Genomic DNA, 23,519 nt, shown 5'->3' with positions numbered 1-23,519 from the left:
CGTAATGCCGATTAGAGGATATGATTTACCCTTTATTGGGCTATGAATTCCACTGTCGTAAGTGAAACTACATAATGCAGAAGTCGTATATCTAACGTACCAGCTTTCATCTCTATTACCAATTGAACTAACGCTATCAATACATAAAAGTATACGAGTCACATACACATAGCCTATCATTTATTAAGGATTGAGGTAAGTCACACTATTAAAGTCACAAGTGAATAAATATATAAATGGATCTACAATTTATTCTACTTTGGTCCTGTCTGATGTACTATTAGCCCAGTTAGTCACATATATGTCTCTATTTTCTAAGAGTCATCCACTCCGATACCCAAGATAAAGTGTCTCCCAAATTGGACTTGATAGACGACATAATAATCGTTTAATCAACTAGCTCAATTTCAATTAGATTGCGAGCTTGTTTAAATTATCTACTAATACAAGTTGTCTTCTCACATTACAATCCAACCACGCAATTAAGCTTATTATTAGTTAAACGTTAAATAATTAGTGAGTTAATATTTTCTTTCTTTTTTATTTGTGTGCAAAAATCGTTGAGGTTAATATACAAAACATATTAATAATGATAGATTTTTATTAAATCAATTTGTTCGAAAATTTACAAGTACATAGATGTAATCATTACATTAAGGGTACTAGATCCCAACACTAAGATCCAAAATATTATATCTAATAGTATTGTAATGGCTAGCAACTTATTGAGTTTCGAAAGAGAACCTGTTTCTTGGGAAGCAACAACATTGCAATATTCTCTTGTGGCTTAGCATCATGACAATGGGTACAAGTCAGCCTAACAAAAGAATATCCTAATTCAAGGAAATTGGTTTCTGTCATGCAAGCTAAATAGGGAGAGTTACTTTTGTTCTTTCATTTCTATCCGCTTTAATTGAATAATGGAGAACAAAGACTCATATGATTCATCTCCTATGTGGTGAAGTGACAATAAAGCTAAAAGATGCAGTGTTGCTAACATGGCTTCTAATGGAATAGTGTTTTGTAGCCGAAAAGCTTTGAATTTAAGCTACAACAAGCCTTTTTCACAGTGTTAGGATAGGTATTGACCTTCCTTCAATTACAGCAGAAAGTGAGTGAAGATTGAATGGTTATAGAGGCACTTCCAAAATCTCCCATAGAATCCAACACCTGATGATCTTAATTTCCATGCTCAAGTATACATTTTCGCATGATCAAAGGTGTGTTGATGCCAATAAAGTCTGGTAACTTAGCCTATGCTATGTACCTTTTGTTGAGGCTCTACGGTATACAAGGCATTATGCAAGGGTTGTAGAGTGGTGAATTAAGAAGTGAATGGTTTCCTTTGTTGGAAAAATTGATGTAGAAAAGAATATTTTTCAGGCACAATGAAAGTTCAAAATATTTCTTAAACCGAGCCTCGTGGTATTTATAGTAATAAACCATTAACTGAATTATTATATGTGCTTTGTGCGAGGTGGTTTAAGTTGTTTCTCAACTTTTTACCAAACGATCTCCTACTCTATCCTCAAACCTTAAATTATTTTGAGTGTAGACCCAAACAAAATGAACCGAACATGTAACACTCCAAACCCGATCCTTACAAAGGATCCAAGGATAACTCGTCACTGCCTTAAAATTATTATCTTTAAAATCGTATCTAACGTAAACCATTTTACGCCACAGTTTAAGTTAGCATGAAATATAAATTATTTGTCATCCAAGGATAAATAACATAATACACTTTGAAAGCCATAAATACTTTACTGAAGTTTCATTGGAACCATAGATTCATGATCATGAGTTTAGATACAAAATACATTCTTCAAAATGTAAATGTCTTGATACCACCCCCATGTCATGCATAATACAAAATATAAGAAGTCTCACGGTGACGATAGCCCTCTGGTGTAGTCTTCAGAGATTTTTTTGCTTCGTCAGCAGGCCTAAGAAAGAAATGTAACTAAGTAAGTTCAAAAAACTTAGTGTGTTCCGGAGGGAAAACATATAATTCAAGTAAACCTTTCCAACTCAGCACAGTCACACAGTTCGCCAGTTGCGAATACCAAATACAGATAGATTATACGTCAAACACTATTCTTTTGGTGTGTATACTATGCCCATGCAATCATACAAACCACCTTCTTCATGTTAGCCATAAACCCTAATCCATATTCAAAGCCATATCATTTTTTCATTCATTTTCCTTTGTCATGATTTATTCACTACCAGAGGCTACATAACCCTTTTCATGTATTGCAATTTGCCAATTTAATGTTCATTTTATTGAAGGCAATGCCATGAATTCATTTCCATATTTCAGATCACATTGTCCATTTCAAAAGCAATGGGTAGTAGCATACACACAAAGGAATGTTCTTACATCTTTAACACGGACAGAACAAACTAGACTAATAAGACAAGCATCCATCTTCATAGAACATGCATACTTACCTTAAACCAAAAATAAACAAGGCATTACACACATATGGAGTAAGAAGGAACTCACCAGAAAATACAACAAGATTAAACTGCAAGACATTTTCCCTTATCACGAGAACCTTCATTGGTATCTTGAGCTATAATATAAATGGTTAAACTCATCAAATCATTGCACTAGAAAACTAGACAAACTTATAAGAAACGTCATTACAGAAACCTAAATTTAGGAACTTTTCTCATTTACATTCTAAACTAACACTTAAGCGTATAGCTCTAAGGTCACGTAAATAACTATGGAAATAACCTAAAGTTCATCGATATTTACCAAGTGCTAAACAATGAAAGAATTGGCTGAGTACAGCGAACCCAAATCTTCAAACAGGTCTCTAGTCTTAGGTTTTCTAAGAGAAAGATGTAGAGAAAAATTTGAAAAGAAAATATAGGTGTAAGAGAAAATGTAAAACTTGCTCAAGAAGCTAATACCAACCTTACACAACTATACATGGAAGCTGGGTTTAGTGGATAAGTTTGATTATCCCACTAAACTCCCTCAATTCCTGTGACTAAGCATTTTCTCTCTCATCATAAATGTGAGTCTTACGACTATAGTTAGTTGTATTCTAACCAATTCTCATTTATCTAATCATATTGTTCAACTAGAATAATAATGTAATGATATAGTAAATAGTTCTTTCAAACTAAGGACTTAACATATGTGTCTAATAGCTGGGGTGGCGTATACTCTACAAAGGAGTTCGCCTAACCACCAAGCTCGCCTAACACAGACTTCACCCAAAAGCGCACTCACAGAGTTACATACCTAGTCACAATTAATACCTTACTCACTTAAAACTTGCTCTAAACACTATACTTCGATAAACAATATTCGAACACTAGGACTTCGTCGGGCGGGATGTTACAGAACACACAAAATGAAAATTTTTATTAACTTTCAATAGGAAAGTTAATTTCTCTTTATGGGAACCAGAAACTTTGAGCTTTTTCAGAAAATAGAATTGATTCTAAAAATAAATTATCATTGCTTTCAAACAGAGACACGACGCCTAACAACATGTGTAGTCAGGTCATCCCATAATTCCTATTTATATAGGAAAATAACAAAACAATGAATCTCATTGAATGTGAATCAAACATCAACATACTTCTACATTAGCTCATCGATAAATTTCTCAACATATCTGTGCCAAGTCCTTCCTATAACATGTATGGTCCAACCAACCATTAAATCTACTTCCAAATTCAATGCAACAACAAATACTAAGTACTAGTACTTAAACATGTTTAATGATTTATTAAACAATGTGATACTTTTACCTTTGATTAACACTAACCATGGCTACGAAGAGATTAACACTAACCATGATATGCTTATCCATGCCTAGGTCTATAGGAGCAAGCTGCTGATCTAGTTGATTGGTTCATGGATAGTCTTGGTAAGTGCCCGATAGAGATAAACTAGAGAAGAAAAACTACAACTATATCTCCTTACCTCTTTAACATCCTCCAACATCGGAAGAAACATAGGTATACACCTTATTCCCAGACTTGTCTATGAAGAACATTCATTCGATCATCCAAAGCATCTAAGGTTTGGTGTATAGATACATCTCCATAATAGTTGCATGAGGTGGAAGGGTTGGTACGACAAGCTTCTTCAACCATGTACACTTCAATCGGTACCTATTGTAACACCTTCTAACTTAAATCGATGATAGCCTTAGTCAGTCAGCGTTACAACTCTCCTATCTTTAAAAGAAATTTTGTCCTCAAAATTTTAATTGTATGGAACAACTGAAGATGTTATTGATACATTACTTCCTTGGGTTCCTAAGGTGTTACTGTTGGAAAATTTTGGTTTAAAAATGGTTGTCAAAGTAGAATATTGAAAATTTGAAAACTGAGTCGGTTTGTGATATTTATAGTAATAAACTTTCCCTGAAAAGTTTTTGTGCTTTGGGCGAGATAGATTCTAGACATTTATGGCTTTCAATCGAATGACATTCTCCACTATTCTCATACTACGAATTGCTTCGAGTGTGGACTCAAACAATCACGAATCAATCACAAAACCAAAAACGATTTATTACTTTCAGTAAAAAAGTAATTCTCTCTCAATAGAAACCGGTAGAATTGTAATTCCTAGAAAATATAATTTATACTTAGAAAATAAATTCTCTCTACTTTTTGGTAGAATAACAATATCTCAAAGTTATGTGAAACTTGTGCAAATAACTCTACCAGTACCTAAAAGGGTCAAACTCAATTAAATTGCATCACTAATGACAAGTTCATGGATTTCTGAAGGGTAATCCATGCCAAAAAACCAATTACAAGAATCAGCAGCCACTTTTTTACAAATAAAATCAGCCACTGTGTTACAACACCGGTTGGCCCAATAAATATGAGCTAACATAAAATTTTCCATAGCTTTATGAATTTCATTGACCCGTGCGCTTATGATAGTGACGTTCGTACTTCAATTCTTCACTCTATTAATGAGACTTGCATTGCCAGTTTCAAACACAACTGTTGTGATTTTGAGGGATCACACAATCTTTATGCTTTCTTCAAAAGCATATACTTCAACCCGTTCTGTCGTCATCACCTCATTCTTAAACCCTCCCGCCTATGACGAAATCGTCTTTATCACGGTACTAGGGCTTGGGTCTCTCCTGTATTGGATCCAATTATATGTGATTTCTAAACTTTTAACCCAACACATTATAATTTAATCCAACCCAATACATAATTTTCTATTTCTCAAAATAAATATTATTTATTAATTAATTTAATTAAAAAATTAATTTTTCCAATTAAATAATTTTCTAATCTCATTAAAGTTATGAAAACTTTACCGTAAAAGAATCTAAGAGGAAATCTATTTAATTTTTATATCCAACAGATTCACAATGACTAATTAATTTAATTTAATTTCTGAACTTCAATTATTTAATTAAATAATAATTCAAAAAAATTAAATTAATTCTCAAGTCATTTCTATACTCAGCGAGAAAACACATTCATTTGTGAATGTGACTTATTTCTCTAACTTTATCATTTCTATCAATTTCTGTTCATTTGATTCTACATGCAATTTATTTCTGGTTTCAACGAGCTAGTAAAGGGACCAATTGAACATATGTAATTAGGGATCAAATAATTTATAATTAAGTTCCACTTTTCGTCTATTAATTATAAACTTATTTAGTCACAAAGTTATTTCACTATAGTATCGTGATTGAACTCTCCATTATTACATACCATTATGAAAGCTACTTACTCAATGCTCATCTAATGACCATATCATCAGTGTATTACTCTCATAGGATATCTTTAATCTTTTTGAGATAAATTTGTTCTCTCAATATGATCCTATTTTATCTCATGGTAAACATTACATCTTCCTTCATGAAAAGTCAATTACTATCAAATAGTAATCAAGTGATATTACAAAGACAAACGACTTGTGGCTACGTTTATTTTTCATCTATCATGTAATGCCAATAAGAGGATATCATTTGCCTATTAATTGGGTTATGAGTCCCACTATTATGAATGATGCTACGTTCTACAGAAGTTGTAAACTCAATGCACCAGCTTTCAATTCGTTATCTATATGAACTTAAGTTTTTACTTACATAAAAGTATATGAGTCACACATACATAGTTCATCATCTCCTCAGTATTAACGTATGTCACACTGTGAATATCACAAGTGAATAAATTTATAAACAGATCTAGGATCTATTCAATTTGGGTCTTATTCAATGTATTGTCAATCCAATTAGTCACATTTATATATCTCTATCTTCTGGGAGTCATCTACACTGATACTCAAGACAAAGCATCTCCCCAATTGGACTTCATAGGCGATATATTAGTCTTTCAATTGGTTTGCTCATTTCCGATTAGACTAAAGACATGTTTAGGTTCATCTACTAATACAAGTCATCTTTCCGTATTACAATCCGCCTATGTAATACCATATAGTATTAGTTAAACGTTAAATAACCAATAAGCCAATATTTGCTTCTATTTTGCTTTGTATACAAGAACCATGAATGACAATATACAAAGGGTATTAATGTAATTAATGGATATTATTAAACCAAATTGTTCAAAAAATACAAGTGTATACAGGAAAAAATACTACACTTAGGGCACTAGATCTAACAATTACACCCATCTAATTCCTTCGACCTATCCTTTAATGGTATAACATCCAATAATCGTTTGCACTTGCATTCTATGTTGATGCCACTAGGTTTGTCATCGTTTTCCCATTAATTGAAAGGTTAATTATTAAAGAGACATCTTCAAGAGTGATGGTTTCTTCCTTATGGCAAATAGAATGTAAATGTTTTTAACCTCCATCTTTCGACTAAGGTAACAACCAATTCAAGAATGACATGCAACTTCTTCATTTTAAAAGTCACATACAAATCAGTATCCTCCAAACATTTCCAAATACATGGCTAAATGCTCAAATTGGGGCAAAACGTTTTAGGGATTGCTCATATAAGGGCTAAACCTTTCAAAATGATAAGGGACAAACCTTTTTCAAAAGTGCTTAAACAAAGGCTTCTCAAATTTCATATGTCAGGATTCAAATTATGTTATTATTATTTTTTTTTTCTTTACAAGCAATATCTAATTCAATTATTATGTGTTTTATTTATAAACACGTCAATATTCATTTAATTTTTACTACAAACTAAACTAAAGACGTAAAAAACCCCTTATTTGAACACCTTTATAAATATTAAACCATTATATAATTATTTTGAAAATTTTGAATCAATCCTTAAAAGTTTAAATCTAATTTAGTTAAGAAGAACTTATAAAATGGTGCAATTACTATTTTAAAGATAAAATGGTGCAATTAATAATAATATTAAAGTAAAAAAAAAAACCATAAATGTTGCAATAACAACTTTACACTTGATCTTAGCCAAAAGGCCGTGAAAGGTCCATTTTAGTTGTACTACATATTTTAGGAAACAGAAAACGAAATTATTATTCTCTACACTACTAGTGGTAAACCCACAAAATAAATAATAAAGAGGGAAAAGAAAGTGGGCGGTGGGGATGACTGATGAGGGGCACACAAGGTGGATGGGCCCACACTGAGACATAGGGCTGGACTGGTCGGCCGCCCACCTTTCGGAAATGACAGAACAGAAGAAGATGGAGAGGCTTTGCTAATTACTACATTGCCCCCTTTTCAATTATATATTCGTTATATTATAGTTGTGCGTTGTGTGCATGTGCATGTGTTTTTATGGGTAAAACACATCAATAGTGACAATTATTAACTTAATTTTGTTTTGATTAATTAATTTTAGAAACTTTTGATTTAGTCATCTTAACTTTACTCATCTTCTCAATTTAGTATTTATTCGAACACTTCAAACTACATAAAAAAATCAAAAAAATAAAAAATTCGTCAATAAAAATATTAAAAATTTTATAAAAAAGTTTTAAAAAGAATTATAATAAATTATTTTTTTAAATTTAACTTTTAATTTTATAAAAAAAACATGAAATTTCCATTGGTGTTCTTCCTTTTAAAATTTTTGGTGGGAAATTGAGAACATTGTGAAGCCCCCTATAACAAGGCTGTAGACAGGACTAAATTATATATATATTGGGCGGATGAAGGTGTTGTAGCAAAAAAACCCATTCTTTCAAAGGTTAGCATCTCAATCCTTATTTCATTTTATGTTTTGTTATTCTCCAATTTCTACTTTTCAAGATTAGCCCTTTTATTGTTCTGTGTGATTAGGCTGATCTACATTTTGGATGTTGAAATATTAGGCATTGGTAGTTTTACCAAACATCATTTCATTCATTATCAAATTTGACATGTGAGATTAAGTATTGTCTCATCTTTGAGCAAGAGTTACTGTCAACAACCCTTTCTGTTGTTGTTTCACTTGATAAACAAATGCGGGTTCGGTGGTTGATGATGATTCACTTGAAGGCCGAGAGTCGTTAGGTGGATGGAGATGAAAAAAACCCCAAAAATGTGGGAGTTATGGATAATATTCTGAGAAAAAGGAAGAGAAGTCTCCAGTTGATTTTGAAAAGCTAAAGGGCTTGATGTGGTCCTTGAAGAGTTGATGTGTGGGTTTGACTAAATATCCCTCCCTTTTGCTCAACATTTATCTCATGATTAGGATGAATGCTTTTTTTGATTGTGTTACCAAGAACGTGGAATCAACTAACTAGCTTCAATATCATGCTTAGCATCTCTTAGAAGAAGCTAGTCAGGAAAATGTCTAAACTGGCATCAAATTCAACTTTGATTTAAGGTATCATTTAGATTACCATTATTTTAAATTTTTAAATTTTTATAAAATACACAAAACCTTTTTAAAACTTTTATGTATTTTTAAACAACTTTCTATTTTAATTATTATTTATTGTTTTTAGAAGGTTTAATATATCTTTTGGTACTCGGGTTTCATATTCTTTTTTCTGATTTAGTATTTATATTATTTTTGGTCAAATTTGGTACATGTATGTAGCATAAGTTATATATTTTGGTACCCAAAAAAAGCAGTGTTAACTTTTTAGTGTTTAATTTGGATTTTATTGTTGATCGATGAAAATTAATTGTTAATAGAATAAATTTAGTGTTAATTGTAAATTTGGTTAATTTTACATTTATTTTGTCATATGCAGTCCTATAGATGTGATTTAATTTGGTTCTTAGTGTTGATTTGATTAAAGCTAATTGCTAATATTATTAGCTAATTATGAATATGAATCAAATCAACTCTAAAACCCGAGTTAAATACTAAAAGGTTAACATTGTTACCTTCAAGTACTAAAATGTATACATTTTGTCAAATACAGAGTATCACATTGGACTAAAAAATAACACAAGTACCACATTAGAAAAAAAAATGTCAAACTCAAGTACCAAATTATGTATTAAGCCTTTTTAGAATCAAAACTAAATTGATAGAATGTGTGAAGTTGAAAGCTAAATTTGTTAAACTTTTTAGTATCATGACCAAATTGATAGAATTTGTAAATATTAGAGGGCTAAATTTGTTATTTTACCTAGACCACATCAACATTTCGTTAGTAATTTAACGGAGGAGTGACCAAAATATCAAATGCCGAACGTTAGTGACTAAATCAAGATTTTTTAGAGTCAAAATAGAAACATGCTAAATAGTTAAGTGGCTAATGGTAGAGTTTTTAATCATTTTTAACTTTTTAACAAGTGATAAGGAAAAGAATTGTTGGAATTTGAATCTGATATTCGGGTCAATAAGGCTTAAGTAATCCAATACTAAAGGCCCATTCGGAGGAGCTGTGCGTTTACCTACGATTAGTGTAAAAACAGCGGTGACGATGAGATTAAATATTATAACGTGAGATAAGAAAAAAGTTAAACGCACCGCACCGGAGATAAACCCCCATTCAAAGAGGCCCTAAGTGATTGACTGACGAGTCTTATGTTGAATTTTAATTTCTTTTTGTCTTGTTGCAACTAAAAGCAAATTAAATAGCTAATGACACCATATTCAATGACAAAGTTGAGGTCTTAGAAGTTTGAGATTATATGTTTAAGCCTCACTTTATGTAAATGTGTCGATTCTCCTTTATATTTATTCTGGTTATAGTTAGTTGGGTTGAGTTTAATTAGCTATTGAATTCTTTGCTTATAATAATTAATTTTGATTGGAAAAATAAAAGTTTATCTAAAACAACAATGATATATTTGATAGGAGTATTATTTTTGCCACATGTTTTAATATATGAGTGAGCAACAATCTAATTCAATTGATAATTAATATTTAGTCATTCCATAACTTACTTTTAGCAAAAAGAAGGAAAAATTTCACTTATTTTAAATATCTTATTTTTACAAGAATTTTATTAATCTTTCTAATTTCAAGTTTAAATTTGTACTATCTATTATTTATTATATGTCTAACTATTGTAATACATATATAATAAATAAGCATTTTTCTCATGTTATTATACTAGTAACCAAACGAGTTACAAATGTTATATGTTATAATTAGTTAGTTTGTTTAGGTATTTAATTCAATACTTACAATAATTTATTCGATTGAAAAAGGTTAGTATTTGGTATACTAAAAGTTATTTTTTTTATTTCACAAGCGACTTTAAAAATTGTTATGTATCTACTATACCTTATAGAACATTTGTCAACCCCGATCCTACTTATAAATTATTTTGCCTTGCAAAAATTTCTCTAGTTAGTTATTTTGTTTTGGGTTTAGTTTAGTGGTTGAATAGTTATATATAATAATTGATTTTGATTGGAAAAATAAATAGTTATCTTTATTATATCTCACACATGTCTAATTACATTCAAATCCAATTAATATGTAACTTTTTAAATTTAACCTTTTAATGTTTACTGATTCTATCAAATTGGTCTTAATTTTAAAATTTTAATAAATTTAACCCTTAACTTCGTGCATACTATCAATTTAGTCCTTATTATAAAAAAACCAAATAAAAAGATAAAAAAGTCAATTTTTTTTATAAATGCCTTTTTTTTCGTTTTTTAATATATATTTTTAATAAAAATGATAATAGGAATTGCCGGTTGAGAGGTTTGGGATGGGAGAAGATTTCAAGCATCAGGACGTTTTGCAGTGGCTTGGTGCAACTCTGAATGCAGGCAGGGAGTTGGGCTTCTGGTTTTTCAATAAGTTTGATTGGAGATGCAATCTAGTAGGATCTTGTATATACAATCACATCAAATTGAAAATTTTCATCTCACATATATATAATTTTAGAATTTATCTTGTATTATAATTATTACATTGAAAGTTTTTGTATCTAAATGATAAATCCAATTGAAACATAAAACCAAGCAACATACATACATGATATAGGAGGTAGTAGAAAGAAAGAAATTTGATAGTTTCTGGTTGGTTAAATATGTTGTTAATCCTTGTACTTGTATAAAATTTGAGATTTAGTCCATATACTTTAAAAGTTAAAATTCAATCCTACTTTTCAATTTAAAAGTCTTAGTCCAATCATGTTTATTTTTGCCAATTATATGAGGACAACTTAATCAAAATTCTAAGTAAACAAATTTTAGTAGAAAATACTTAGGGTTTTAATGATTAGGCTATGAGTTTTAAATAAATAAAACAAGTAGGAGAACTTAACTTTTAACTTTTAAAGTATAGGATTAAATCTCAATTTTGTCAAAATGTAGGACTAACATCATATTTCAACCTTTTCTGATTTGACGACAACTGACTAATAATATAATACGGACAGATCAGCAAAGCAATGTAGGACAATCATGTCATGGAATATAATATAATAATTTAATTATTAAAATAAATAATAAATCATATTATTTTATATTAATTACTTAAATTAAATAATATATTATTTAAACATTTAAAATTTGAAAAAGCTTGGTTATTTAAGCTGAGCTGAGCTGCTTATGTTCCGCCATTCAGCCAAAAACCAACCAACCCCACCGCTTTCTTTCTTTTTGACCACAACAGACTGTACTCGACTCCCTTCCCTATTCTATTCTCTCCATATAAAAGAGATATATATTAACCAATTGCGATTAATTATATATAAGAGGTTGCGTCAGTGATAATAACAACAAATAAAACTACACACGTACGTAGCCATGGCTGTGCATCATCATCATTATCAAGTATAGGAGATCATGCAATTATCTTCAGCTATCTTCTTCTTCATCGCTCGTCTGCTAAGTATATCCCAGTTGGTACTATCAATATCATGAAATCCCCCCTGCTCATGCCTATTCCCATGCTCATCACCTAAATTTTTATATCTAATGCCTCCATCCTTGTATATATCTTTGTTTTTTTTACTTTTTTCTTTATTTTTTGCTTTAGTTCTTCTAGTCGGTATCTTGCTTCCCTTCCCTTCCGTTGGATGCATGCATGTCCAATATATATACATAGCAATGAGCATCATATCAAAATTAACCACATGCATATACATTTGGTGTACTCGACATCCATATGGTTTCCTCACTCAGACATTTAACTACCACTGATTGTCTCGTACTCGCACACATGCAGATTCTCACACCGCCATGCAATCATCCTCACTTTTAAAATTCCTCAGCAGCCAAGTATCCATAAATTCATAGCTCTTTTGTGTGGCTACACACAAATGCTGTTTGTGTGCATATACACGTAACATATTCTCACGTTCAATGATCTCAGGTTCAGAGTTCTAATATTTCATCATGTTACATTACATTCCTTGATTTAATTTCATTAAATGAAAGTATTCACATATTTCTTCAAAATAAACATTCAAAACTCATGATCCCTGCACCATTCATTAGTGAAATTGGCAAGCCATTTGAAAATGTCGAGACAACAACAAAAATAAATAGACGTCAGAAAAACAAGATTAAAATGGCTATAGTAACACTTTTTATCAGGCTTTATTTCAAGGATAGCTTATACATTATCGAGTCTTTGGGGTAAATTTCTAATTGTCTAAGCAGAAGCCTCAAAAACTACAAAAAAGTTTGTGAAATAAAAAATAAATACAAACTCAGATCTCAATTGCTAAACTTGCACCGAATCTATTAACTCCCAACACCAATTATTTTAGCTTTTGCAAATCATTTTGAACCCCATAATTTGTGTCAGTATGTAGTCATGGAGACGCTCAAGATACAGTACAAGTTTTGATATGGAACCCGCTGATGCACAGCACAATCCATCTAACAATTCCCATACCCCGCAAAGCTGCTAAGACAAACTCGGAGAATAATAAACTGCAGGTCTGAGATGGCCCCTCGAGGGTGATATAGCCATAAGAGGAGCCCGCTGTGGCACCCCAGAACCTTCTGAAGAGCAATCCCATCTAACAGGAACAGTATTGGCTCGACCCGAAGGGATTGCATTAAAGTTCTTATTTTGTACCATGGTTGGGTCACCTAGTAAAGCTCCTTCGGAATGATAACGAGAAAACGGATTCCTGTGCCTTATGCTATGATTAGGAACTAATGGCATTGAAATGCCAGCAGGTATTAGCGGGCTTTCCCTCGAGCCTTCAAAATGTTTGGCAATGTCGGCAAACTTTGTTGTTTCACTTTCAGGCTCATCATCAATGATAATTACTTGTTTACTGGAAACAGCAGAATCACCATTCCTAAGTCGGCCGTCTAGAGTTGCAACTTTCTCCATATCATATGTTGCTGCTGGACCTGGCTTGTTCTTCAGTCTGTTCAGTTGAGCTGGCAAATTATAGTCACATTCATATTTGTAGAACTCCATGGAGGTTGTCAAACCACGGTCCATACGCTCATCAAAAAACATCCCAGCTGGAAATTGTGGTGGTGTTCCAAGATTTGCATGGTTTCTATAGCCATTTGTAAATTGGACATCAAAAGATTGCCCCACCAAATCTTTTGGATGCTGATCAAAGATTAACGAACTCTGAGACATTGTGTGATGGAATGGCATCCCAGCTTGATTCCCCATATTGCTAGGAGAGATTCCAGAAGGAGTTGGAAACTTAGGAGTAGGATGATCACTCTGGGCAAATGACTGGGCCTGACCAAGTGGCACAGATTTGTCTTCCTCCTTGTTAACCACCATTAAGTTCTTTCCCATCAGCCTGAGAACAGGATTAGAAGATGACGGAGTGGCAGAATCACGATCATTGGATGCAGAAAGCTTGACACCAGCATCAGGGAATCCATTAAAAGGAATGGGATCTGCAGGCAGTTTCATGACAGGTAGAACCATTTGCTCAGATCCTAAACTCGCACTACTGCTCCTAGAAGTTGTTTCTGGTCTTGCATCCAAATTATCGGGACTGATATTTTGATTGGCAGCAATTTGCATTCCCGTGGCAGGGACCAGCATTGAACCCATTGTCCGTTGCCTTAGTAGTTGTGATTCCTGATAATTTAGAGCAAAACCCTGAGATGATCTATCTTTTCTTTGGCAACAGCATGGCTGATCGTCATTTTTAAAAATCAAAGGTCTCTTTTCAAAAGATATTCTATGTACTCTAAGCTTCTCTCCTTCCAAAGTTCTATCCAGTCCAGCGCTTGAATGGGGAAATGCAGCACCATTTTCGGCTAAAGGCTCAGATTTGGTAGTAGAGTAGCCAGACCTATAATTTTCTAGCACTGCAGGAGCATCAACAAATGCTAACGGTTCCGCATACTTCAAATCTGACTTGGCTTCCACAGAATTAGAGATAGTAGATACCGCAGATATTGGTGAATCTGATGAGTCCCCATCGACCAAATCAAGCTGATCTTGAGAGGATTGAATTCGGCTGGTGGTCAATGATGAATTCCCTTGAAAATCATCAGAACCCATGTCCCTAGGGCTAGGCAAAAATGATCCTGGAGGACCAGGAATAGGTATTGGATCAACCTCGGGAAAAGAGTTCACTTGTGCTGCGTCAGAATCCAATTCTCCTCCCATATTAGCTGTTTGCCCAATTATACCATCGCTAACTTCAGCACAAAACATGTGTGGTTTACCACCAAGACTTGGCTCAGTAAGGTTAGCCAGTTCTTCACCCCCACATAGAGGCTTGCTGTAATCTTCATTAGTCTGTAAAGAATTGGACCTATTCATGGAAAGATTACTCAGTTCGTTAAACTTAGTTTCTACTGGCTGACTCAAACTAGTGACCGTCTCCTCAATAGATTCCAAACCATCAACTCTATCCAGAATATTCTCACTACCTCTTGCAGAAGAACCTGTGTTCTCCATCTCATCATTATCATAATAACGAGGTTCTGAATGTAAGCTCTTCAAAGCCATGGATTCCTCCCTCCTGGAAACACTTCTTCTTCCTCTTTGCTCCCCAGATTGGGCTCCTCGGATGCTGCTTCCACCAAATGACATTTCTTTAGTAATCTCTTTCCTTCCACATTGATTTTTAGCACCATCATGCACCAAGTCACATTCTTGATCAGACTCAGGACCCCAGGATTCTTCCTCATCAATTTCTTCCATAAAATGAAGTTGGCTCTCCGTTGTTAAATGATTCTTAACCAAGTTAGACCCAGATTTAACCATAGAAGGCCTGCTGCTAGCAGACGGCAAATTTTTCTTTGGTGAGGATCTGAAGCATTTGAATGCAAAAGAACGATCACTGATAGGTGTTGTAGCAGTGACAGGACTATTTGGATTACTATTTGCATCGATATCAATCACCTGTTTGCTCAATGAAGATGAACAATTTCCACCAGAGTTCATAGATCTCGCCATATGATGCCTATCTAGATGGGGATGGTCTTTGCTCAACTGATTCGCATTTTGCTTAAGTGGCCTTAGCTCCACCATGTTATGGATTCTGGCTCCAGACAAGGAGCTCCTTACTCTCTTTCTTCCCAAAGAATGCTCCCTCTCAACCATATCTGAAGGGGCTTCATAAACTGGCTTCTCTGTCTTCTCACATTTCTCAGGAGAAGAAATTGGATTTTCAGATAAATTTTTTAACCTGCGAACACAATTTCTCTCCACAACAGGATCACCTAGATGTGGTTGGTCACTTGGAACCTGCAAGTCCAGGGTAACATACCGTTTGCAATTCGATGGTTGATGTCTGTCTTGATTATCAGGCTTCCTTGAAAGACCAGCTTGTTTAGAGCACACCCTTTCCCTAAAGTTTCTAGAATCACTTGATTTAACCTGCCTTGGCACATGCGATCCCTCATTCTTGCAACTTTCAGATACTCCACAGCACCCTTCTTGACCTCCAACTATCTGTTGAAAAACAGTATAGCAACTATATTAATTACAAATGATAAATTCATCGATAACAAAATTCGCACAAGGATGAGAAGTTAAATTTGTTTACGTCAAGAAAATATTTATATTTTAAACCCTATTTATTTTTGCAGCATGTAGATACCATGGTCACTGCAGAGCTTATAATCACAAACTACAAAAAGAAAATGGAGTTCAACAGCTAAAGGCATATAAGGTTGTTTATTTTTTTCAATTCAAAATTACATAAGTTTTCAAGGCATTTAGAAAGATAAACCAATCAGCTAGGCAACAACAAATACAGGCAGCAAAGTTCTTCAAAAGTAGCTAAGAAAGAAAAATAAAATTAATTTGTACGAAGAAGAACATATAGATATAGAGAAAACAACAAGAACATACCATAGAAGAACGGGTCTTATGTGAGAAAAGTTTTCGGCTTTGAGGAGCAAGTTTAAGATACTTGTTATGTTTCAAGGAATGTCGCCTTTTCTTTTTGGTTGAAAGGAATTTGCTTCCTTTACTCCCTTTGAAAGCTTTGTTTGGTCCAGGATCATCTCCAACTTTTGACACTAGTGGAGCATCATTAGGCTTGGATAAAATACGAATTTTTGTACCATTGGCATCAAAATAAACAGCACCTACATCACCAGTATCCTTGGGAATAGTAGAGGAAATCTTTTGCTTTTTCCCTTCATCAGATATTTCAAGTTTCCCAGAATCCTGTCTAGGTATGTTAGATGCAGTAGCCCAGCTTGTACCATTCCTCCTATCAAGTTCTTCCAAAGTGCATGGCTTGGCAGTAGCATATACATCCACCATCAGTCTTGTCTTCCTTGGCTTAATTCTATGGCGGGTAAGCTTAGAATCCAGTGTCCACTTGGGAGTCGATTCGTCAGAAAGACATTGGTCGATGTGAGCATTCAAGGTGGTATTGGAAGAGGACGAGAAAGTTTTACAAACAGGGCAAACTTTAGAAGCCATGGATTCAGATAACATGGTACAATTCGAAGTAATATCTTCAATCGAGCTACGATCAGAATGGGCACCAAATTTCACAATTAACCTGCACTTCTTGCCTGATGGTCGAGTTGTGTTTTCGGTCTTCCGGATCTTACCAGTAGCTTGAACTTCAGCTGATGCTTCCACTGATGTATCGGTTTCTAATGGTAAGCTGGACTTCTTGTTAATGAGAACCGAGTCTATATCAGATTGAGAAACACTAGCTATTGTAGAGGGTAAACCACTTCCATGTTCTCCGGATCTGCAGGAGCTATTGTCTATGCACGTACCTGCTAGGTTATGGTTTGAGTGAGCATCACTGGATGACTCTAGTACCACATGATCGTTTGACCCAGATGGCTCTTCACCGGATTTCCTTGTATTTTGCTTCTCAAATGGATTGGTTTCAACCACACATCTCTCTATGGATAGGTTTCTTACAGTATCAAGAGGCTGAAATGGTGGCAATGGATCCTTCAAGCCATGCTTCAAACAAAGTTGCAAATTCTTGGGAGAAAATGGCCAATTCTTCTTGATATCCTTGCCCCGAGCAGTGAACACATAATCTCTACAGTACAAGAATTTCTCTGTTGTCAGTAAATGAGATAAATACGTGAAAAAAAATTATATGCTAAAAGGGACAATAGATAAAAAGAAGCGAAAACTTAACACCAAAGAGCTACTTAGGGGGTTGAAATCTAGAAGACTCTGATATTGTATGCTAAGTCAGGAAGGAGGGGGACACATGGACCATAACAATACTCAAAAAGAGAGAAGAAACGACCAAGCAAAACAAAACCCAAGATTCAATGATCTATTAAACTGAATTACCCAGAAAAGGAGAGAAAGGAAAAATGAAAAAAGTACTTCCTCTCTGCATGAAATGGTAAAGAGTGGGGCAAGTACACAGGTAGCAGCTAAGAGAAGCAAGAACTTCCCAGAAGTTTACTCCCCAAGAAAATAAAATCCCATGTCCAAAGTGACGTGAAATCAAAAAAATTAAGACCAAAAGTAACCCCCACCCCCCTTCCCCAAGACCAAAATAGAGACAAGATTTGAGGTGTGTCAATAGTTAGGTTCCCATGTAGAAACTGAGCCACCAGATAATATACAAACTCTGGATCTGACCCAACAGAAGTCTTAAGATGAGATCAAAGATAAGCTGTGAGAGTCCATGGGGATAAAAAGCATCAGGGTTACTATTCATTCTTAAGCTGAAGAGAAAGGTAGATGGAGAGAAAGGAAATCAAAATCACATCAAAACTAGATTACCTTATGGAGAATTTAGGGAGTGGGGTTTGATGATGATGACGATGATGATGATTATCAAGAGACGGCTTCTTTAGCAGATCTACCTCAGGCAAGGGAAGCTTATGAGGAGCCCTCTCAATCTCATCACCACCACTTTTCAGCTGTACTATAACTTGGCAGGGACATGGGGGATCTGGTGGAGGGTTTTCAATGGATAACATCTGATGAAAAGCTTCTCTCTTCTTGTGCTGTTTTGACAACAGTCACAAGCCACACTTATACTGCTTCTTTCTCCAGCAGTAGAGCCCCTTATCTTCAGCATAACAACACTTCACCCCCTCTGATCTCTTCCCTCTTCGATTGTCTCCTATTTCTTTCTAGTTGTGATCCCTGATAACCTCAAAACCTCATTATCTTCATTCATTTATAGCCTGCAATAAAAGAGAAGCCAAGAAGATGATGAAGACAAGGCACTGAAAGAACGTTATTTTATGTGAAAGGGATGGAGTGTAGTTGAAGCATGTGCGTTTTGGTTCATCAAGGAAACCAAAGAACATAACCCGCAAGTAAAGATGTTGCTCAACCAAAGCCTAAAGTGTCCATGGGGAGCGTTATTTTATGTGGGCGAACCCAGAGAAAAGCAAAGTACTCCTCTTTCAGACTTTGTGCCAACACCATCCACTACCAAACTCTCAACAAATGATCAAATCCCATAAAAAGAAAAGGGCTAACCATGATTAATCACATAATAAAGGCAAGAGTTATACATATAAATGGGAAATTTTGAAGCTGAGAACGAGCCAACTAAGCTTCATGAAACCGATAGATGTAGTCAAGAGTTGAGAGAAATCAAAGAAGAGGAAAAACCCAAATCTGAAATATATAGTAGAACAGATCCCAGAAAGGAAATCTAGTATATACACCCCATGGACTAGATTCTCCTTCTTCTTCACCTTGGGGTTAAGAAAAAGCGAGAAAGGAACTCAGAAGCTGAGGGGGAAAAAAAGAGGAGATGGTGAAATCATATGTACATATATTTAGTAAGTGAATTAGTTTTTGAAGGAAAGTTGATGAGTGAAAAAAAGAAAGGAAGCAGGAAAAGAAAGATGGGTGGGTTTGGTTTGGTTGGGTTTGGTTTGAAACAAGATCAGGCAGAATAGATGTAGAAGAAGAGGAGAGAAGAGAAGATTAGGGCAAAGAAGTTACCTTTGAGAATTTGATTGAAGTGAGGCTGTAGTTTTGGGGAGGAGAGTTTTTGTTTGGGAAGAAAGAAAGAGAGATGAGAAAGTGAAGGAAAGATCAGAGCCACCCACTCACACATCAAAAGGGGCATCAGGTTCCCCTTCTTTTCCTTCCACTCCCACCCTTAAATTAAAATTAAATATTAAAAAAAAAAAAAGCAAGCAAAGTCTGCAGTACCATTCCATTCTATTCAAACAGTAACACTATATAAAAAAACAAAGAGGAGAGAGAGATTTAAAAAAAATACATTTCTTTCAAAAAGAAAATCTAATGGTAAACAAACCCAACCCTTCAGTATATATTTATTGTAGATATTTTGTTTTTGGTTTATCAATAATAATACTTTCCCATTTCCATGGTTGAAATGTGGGTTTTAAATTCGATCACTTCAATATTTTTGTGTTTCTGCAAATTCCAAACACAAGAGTTTGATAGATTATTAGATTAGAAAGTCGTCGAAAATCGAAACCCATGTTGCCCCTCTCCCACAAGACGACAAAATTCCCCTGTTTTTGTCTTTACAATCACCATTATTAATTAAAAATACATGATATGGATGATTCACCATCCATTTCCTGTATCCATCCTGTCCACCCTTTATATAAAATATCAAAATTTTCACCGTTTTTCATGATTTTGGAGGGTAGGATTGGTGTCTAACTGTTAAGGGGAAAACGATAACTTTTAAATCATCATTGATTCATTTGAATTTTGTAGGTTTTTTTAGATAATGATAAATTTTATTTTATGGAGACGTTGTATCAATAGTAAAGCTTTTTCCTTTTCTTTATTTTTTCCCCAAAACAATTGCAAGCCAATAATAAAGTTGAAAGACAGTACAGTACAGTACTATGCTATGTAGTATTAATCTTTTAGTAAAATTTACTAACAGTGGGGCTTTTTTACTTTTGAAACCTAAAGCTCTCTATGATTTAGGGTTTCTTTTTGCGAAAATTAAATTTACAGGAAATGTTTTTACTTTTTTCATATTGTTTTATCAAAATAATTTAATCAAAATAGCTCTTTTCAAGTATCAATTATAAAAAATTTTGCTGAAAAACAAGAATAACTTTAAATTAGCCAAATATGCTGAATTTTTTAATTGATTAAATAGGGTATTTTTTTAAAAATTAGGGAAATAAATAAATTTTGGAGAGTTTCCTCGTCCTCTGGTTTTTTAGGGTTAGGGTTTAGTATTTAGGGTTTTATAAGTGAAACTGTGAAAGTTTATAGGTAGATTCGAGGCGTCGGGGTGCGATAATGTATCTCAGAACACATACATTTCATATGTCATGTCGGGATAGAACCATTACCTTAGAAACCCATCCTATGGAAGTCAAGTTTCAAGGTGAGAGTACTTGATACGGTCACGAGTCGAAGTCTAAGTAAAGGTCCCAGTCGGCGGCTGTGATGCAGCCACGAGTTCGAGTATAACCGAGGGCTAGTTGACAGTCATTATGCGGTTACAAGTTTAAGCTTTTTGGATACCCAAAAATAATGCCTTATATATATCATACATAACATTGATGTCATAATTATAGGAAAAACAAAAGGCTTTCGGTGTAATCAACGTAATTATTGTCTCTATATCCAGGCAACCAATATATTTAACCTTTCATTCTTATCCGAAGGTTGACACCGAGGTGGACACAAGAGAGCTTTCAAGCTGAGAGTAGATGTTTTAGTGAAAGTAGAGGTCAAACTCGGGTCAGCTCAACAGGAGTTGTAGTTATTAATAGGTTGTTTAATAACGATAATCGTTGTCGCCCCGAAAGGAGCATTACCTTTACTCCACCGAAATAGTCTTTCCCTACCTCAGAGTCCTCCTACGGCCACAGGGGTGACGACCTTCAAATAATAAGGAAGGTTAAAGATATCGGTTACGTGGAAATGAATAAAAGAATTACATCGATTATAGCGAGAAGCCCCACAGTTTTTCCTTATGATTATGCCCTCAAACTTCTGTATGGTATTTATATGGCAATATCTTCAGGTATCCAAAATTTTGAGCTCATGTCCGCATAACAACCGTCAACTGGCTCTCCCGTTATATTCTGATCTATGACCTCATAACAAACATCGACTGAGACCTCTATGTAGACTTCCACTCGTGGCGATATAAAGTAAAATCACCCTGAAACCTGACTTTCACAATATAAGATTCCGGGGTAATGGTTCCATCTCAATAGGATATATGAAATGTGTGTGTCTCAAAGTGATATCACATCACCGATGACTCAAGAATACCTCAAACAGGAAATTTTATTAGCGACAAATTTTTAATAGTAAAGTAGAGAATAAAATCGAGAGAGAGAAATATTCTAAAGTGGAGGGATGGTGGCCGGGAGAGACGATGGGTTTAAGGATGGTGGAGTGTGGAGGGAGAGCCCTTCTTTTATAGGTGAGGGGAAGAGATGAGATTGGAAAGAAAAAAAAACCCTGTGGTTGAAAACATATTGTAGGAGAGACGTTTTCATCGAATATCTAAAAGAGGAGTCTCAAATCTTACTTGGGATTCCCGAGATCATAGCACTTTTTTCAGGCTTTGAATGGTGGTGGTAGTGGTAGTGGTAAGAAAGCTCGTCCAATTGAGCGAGCTTTCTTACAATTTTCACTAAAAGCCTGTCAAAAGTGTCTTGACCCTAGGAATCTTGGGTAAGATTTCAAGCATGTTTTGAAGCACATTATGACCCTTTGAAGCATGCGTTTGATGAAATTAGTTGATCTCTAAAACGTGTTTTCGAGCATAGAAGAGCCTTTCATTATTATTATTCAATGAAAATACATTTTTTGAAACTCATTTTAAAGCACACATTCCTCTCTCCTCATTCTTTTTTTTCTATTAAACTACAGAAGTATTCAATACTTAGACATGCAACAAATTCATTCTCTTTTGAAGAGTTGCACTGTTAGTGTCATTTGTATTTCTTTGGATAACAATTTGAAGAATTTTTTGTTCTAAATATCTAATTCGTTTTAAATTGAAGTGAGTTTATGAGTGAAATCCGTAATTTATTACGACAATCAAATTTATAATACGGATGTCGAGGTCATATTTGCAGGAGCCCAGTCTGTGGAATTGGCTTTCAACCATACCATTCAATTACGTGAGCTACGGACTAGAATTAGGAGAAAAGTTAGAGGTTTGAGCTAGAGAAGAATTCCGAGCTTGCAATGTAGATATCTAGCATCGATAAACCCTTTTAAGTATGAGTTATTTGATGTGAAAGGCGAACTCGAGCTGGAGGCAGTCATATCATCGCACTGCTCAAGTGGAAATGTTATAATGTAGTTATATGTCGAGTTTGCCGAGATTGATAGAACTGGTCTATCTCCGACCAATATTGCAGCTAATGTGAGAACCAAAACAGAAGTAAAAAGTCTTACTACATAATTGTACTGTGGGTTCATTAATTTGTTACAAAGCTTATATTATAATGTCCCTAAAGCATCAATGGGTAGATATTCTTCAGTTTCAGGCACCAATTTCAACTTCGGTGACCATTGTCAGTTGGGATATGAGCGTAACTCGAACTTCGACACCTGGGTACAACATTCAGTCAGTGCATTCAATTTTAACTTTGGTGGTTTGATGTTTTGGGGTGGAAGCACTTATACCAAGAGGTTATCAACCTACATCGGTTGACAATCTGGTACAAATTTTACCGAGCATATGGGGTATAGAATAACTGATGACTTACTCCCTACGATCGGGTCTAGCAATGGTACATCGAACCCTTTGGTTTAAGATGACAATGAAGATGCAACTAATGAAGAAAATGCAGTTGAGGAAGAAGGGGCAACAAA

At 34.4% G+C, this 23,519-nt stretch overlaps 1 protein-coding gene across 2 annotated transcripts; it reads right to left on the bottom strand.

The window, feature by feature from the left end:
- Positions 1–12,888: 12,888 nt before the first annotated feature.
- On the bottom strand, positions 12,889–19,844 carry LOC105782424 (uncharacterized). 2 transcript variants are annotated; one of them, XM_012607154.2, is made up of 4 exons: positions 19,677–19,844; positions 18,492–18,901; positions 16,620–17,787; positions 12,889–16,217 (listed from the first exon to the last, which is right to left on the bottom strand). In XM_012607154.2, the coding sequence occupies exons 2-4, from the start codon at positions 18,689–18,691 to the stop codon at positions 13,230–13,232; spliced, it is 4,356 nt and encodes a 1,451-aa protein (XP_012462608.1). In that variant the 5' UTR covers positions 18,692–18,901; positions 19,677–19,844; the 3' UTR covers positions 12,889–13,229. The 2 variants fall into 2 exon arrangements, with proteins under 2 accessions (XP_012462608.1, XP_052482634.1); XM_052626674.1 differs by having other exon boundaries at positions 19,238–19,843.
- Positions 19,845–23,519: the final 3,675 nt, after the last annotated feature.

This window comes from Gossypium raimondii, chromosome 13, assembly GCF_025698545.1.
Source record: "Gossypium raimondii isolate GPD5lz chromosome 13, ASM2569854v1, whole genome shotgun sequence".
Lineage (NCBI taxonomy): Eukaryota > Viridiplantae > Streptophyta > Magnoliopsida > Malvales > Malvaceae > Gossypium > Gossypium raimondii.
This window is presented reverse-complemented; position numbering and strand designations above follow the sequence as displayed.

Coding starts and splice junctions, on each gene's coding strand:
- LOC105782424 (XM_012607154.2), bottom strand. CDS start 18,691: ATGTTATCCATTGAAAACCCTCCACCAGATCCCCCATGTCCCTGCCAA. Junction 17,788..18,491: donor CTCCCTAAATTCTCCATAAG/GTAATCTAGTTT, acceptor CTTGTACTGTAG/AGATTATGTGTTCACTGCTC. Junction 16,218..16,619: donor ATAAGACCCGTTCTTCTATG/GTATGTTCTTGT, acceptor GTTTTTCAACAG/ATAGTTGGAGGTCAAGAAGG.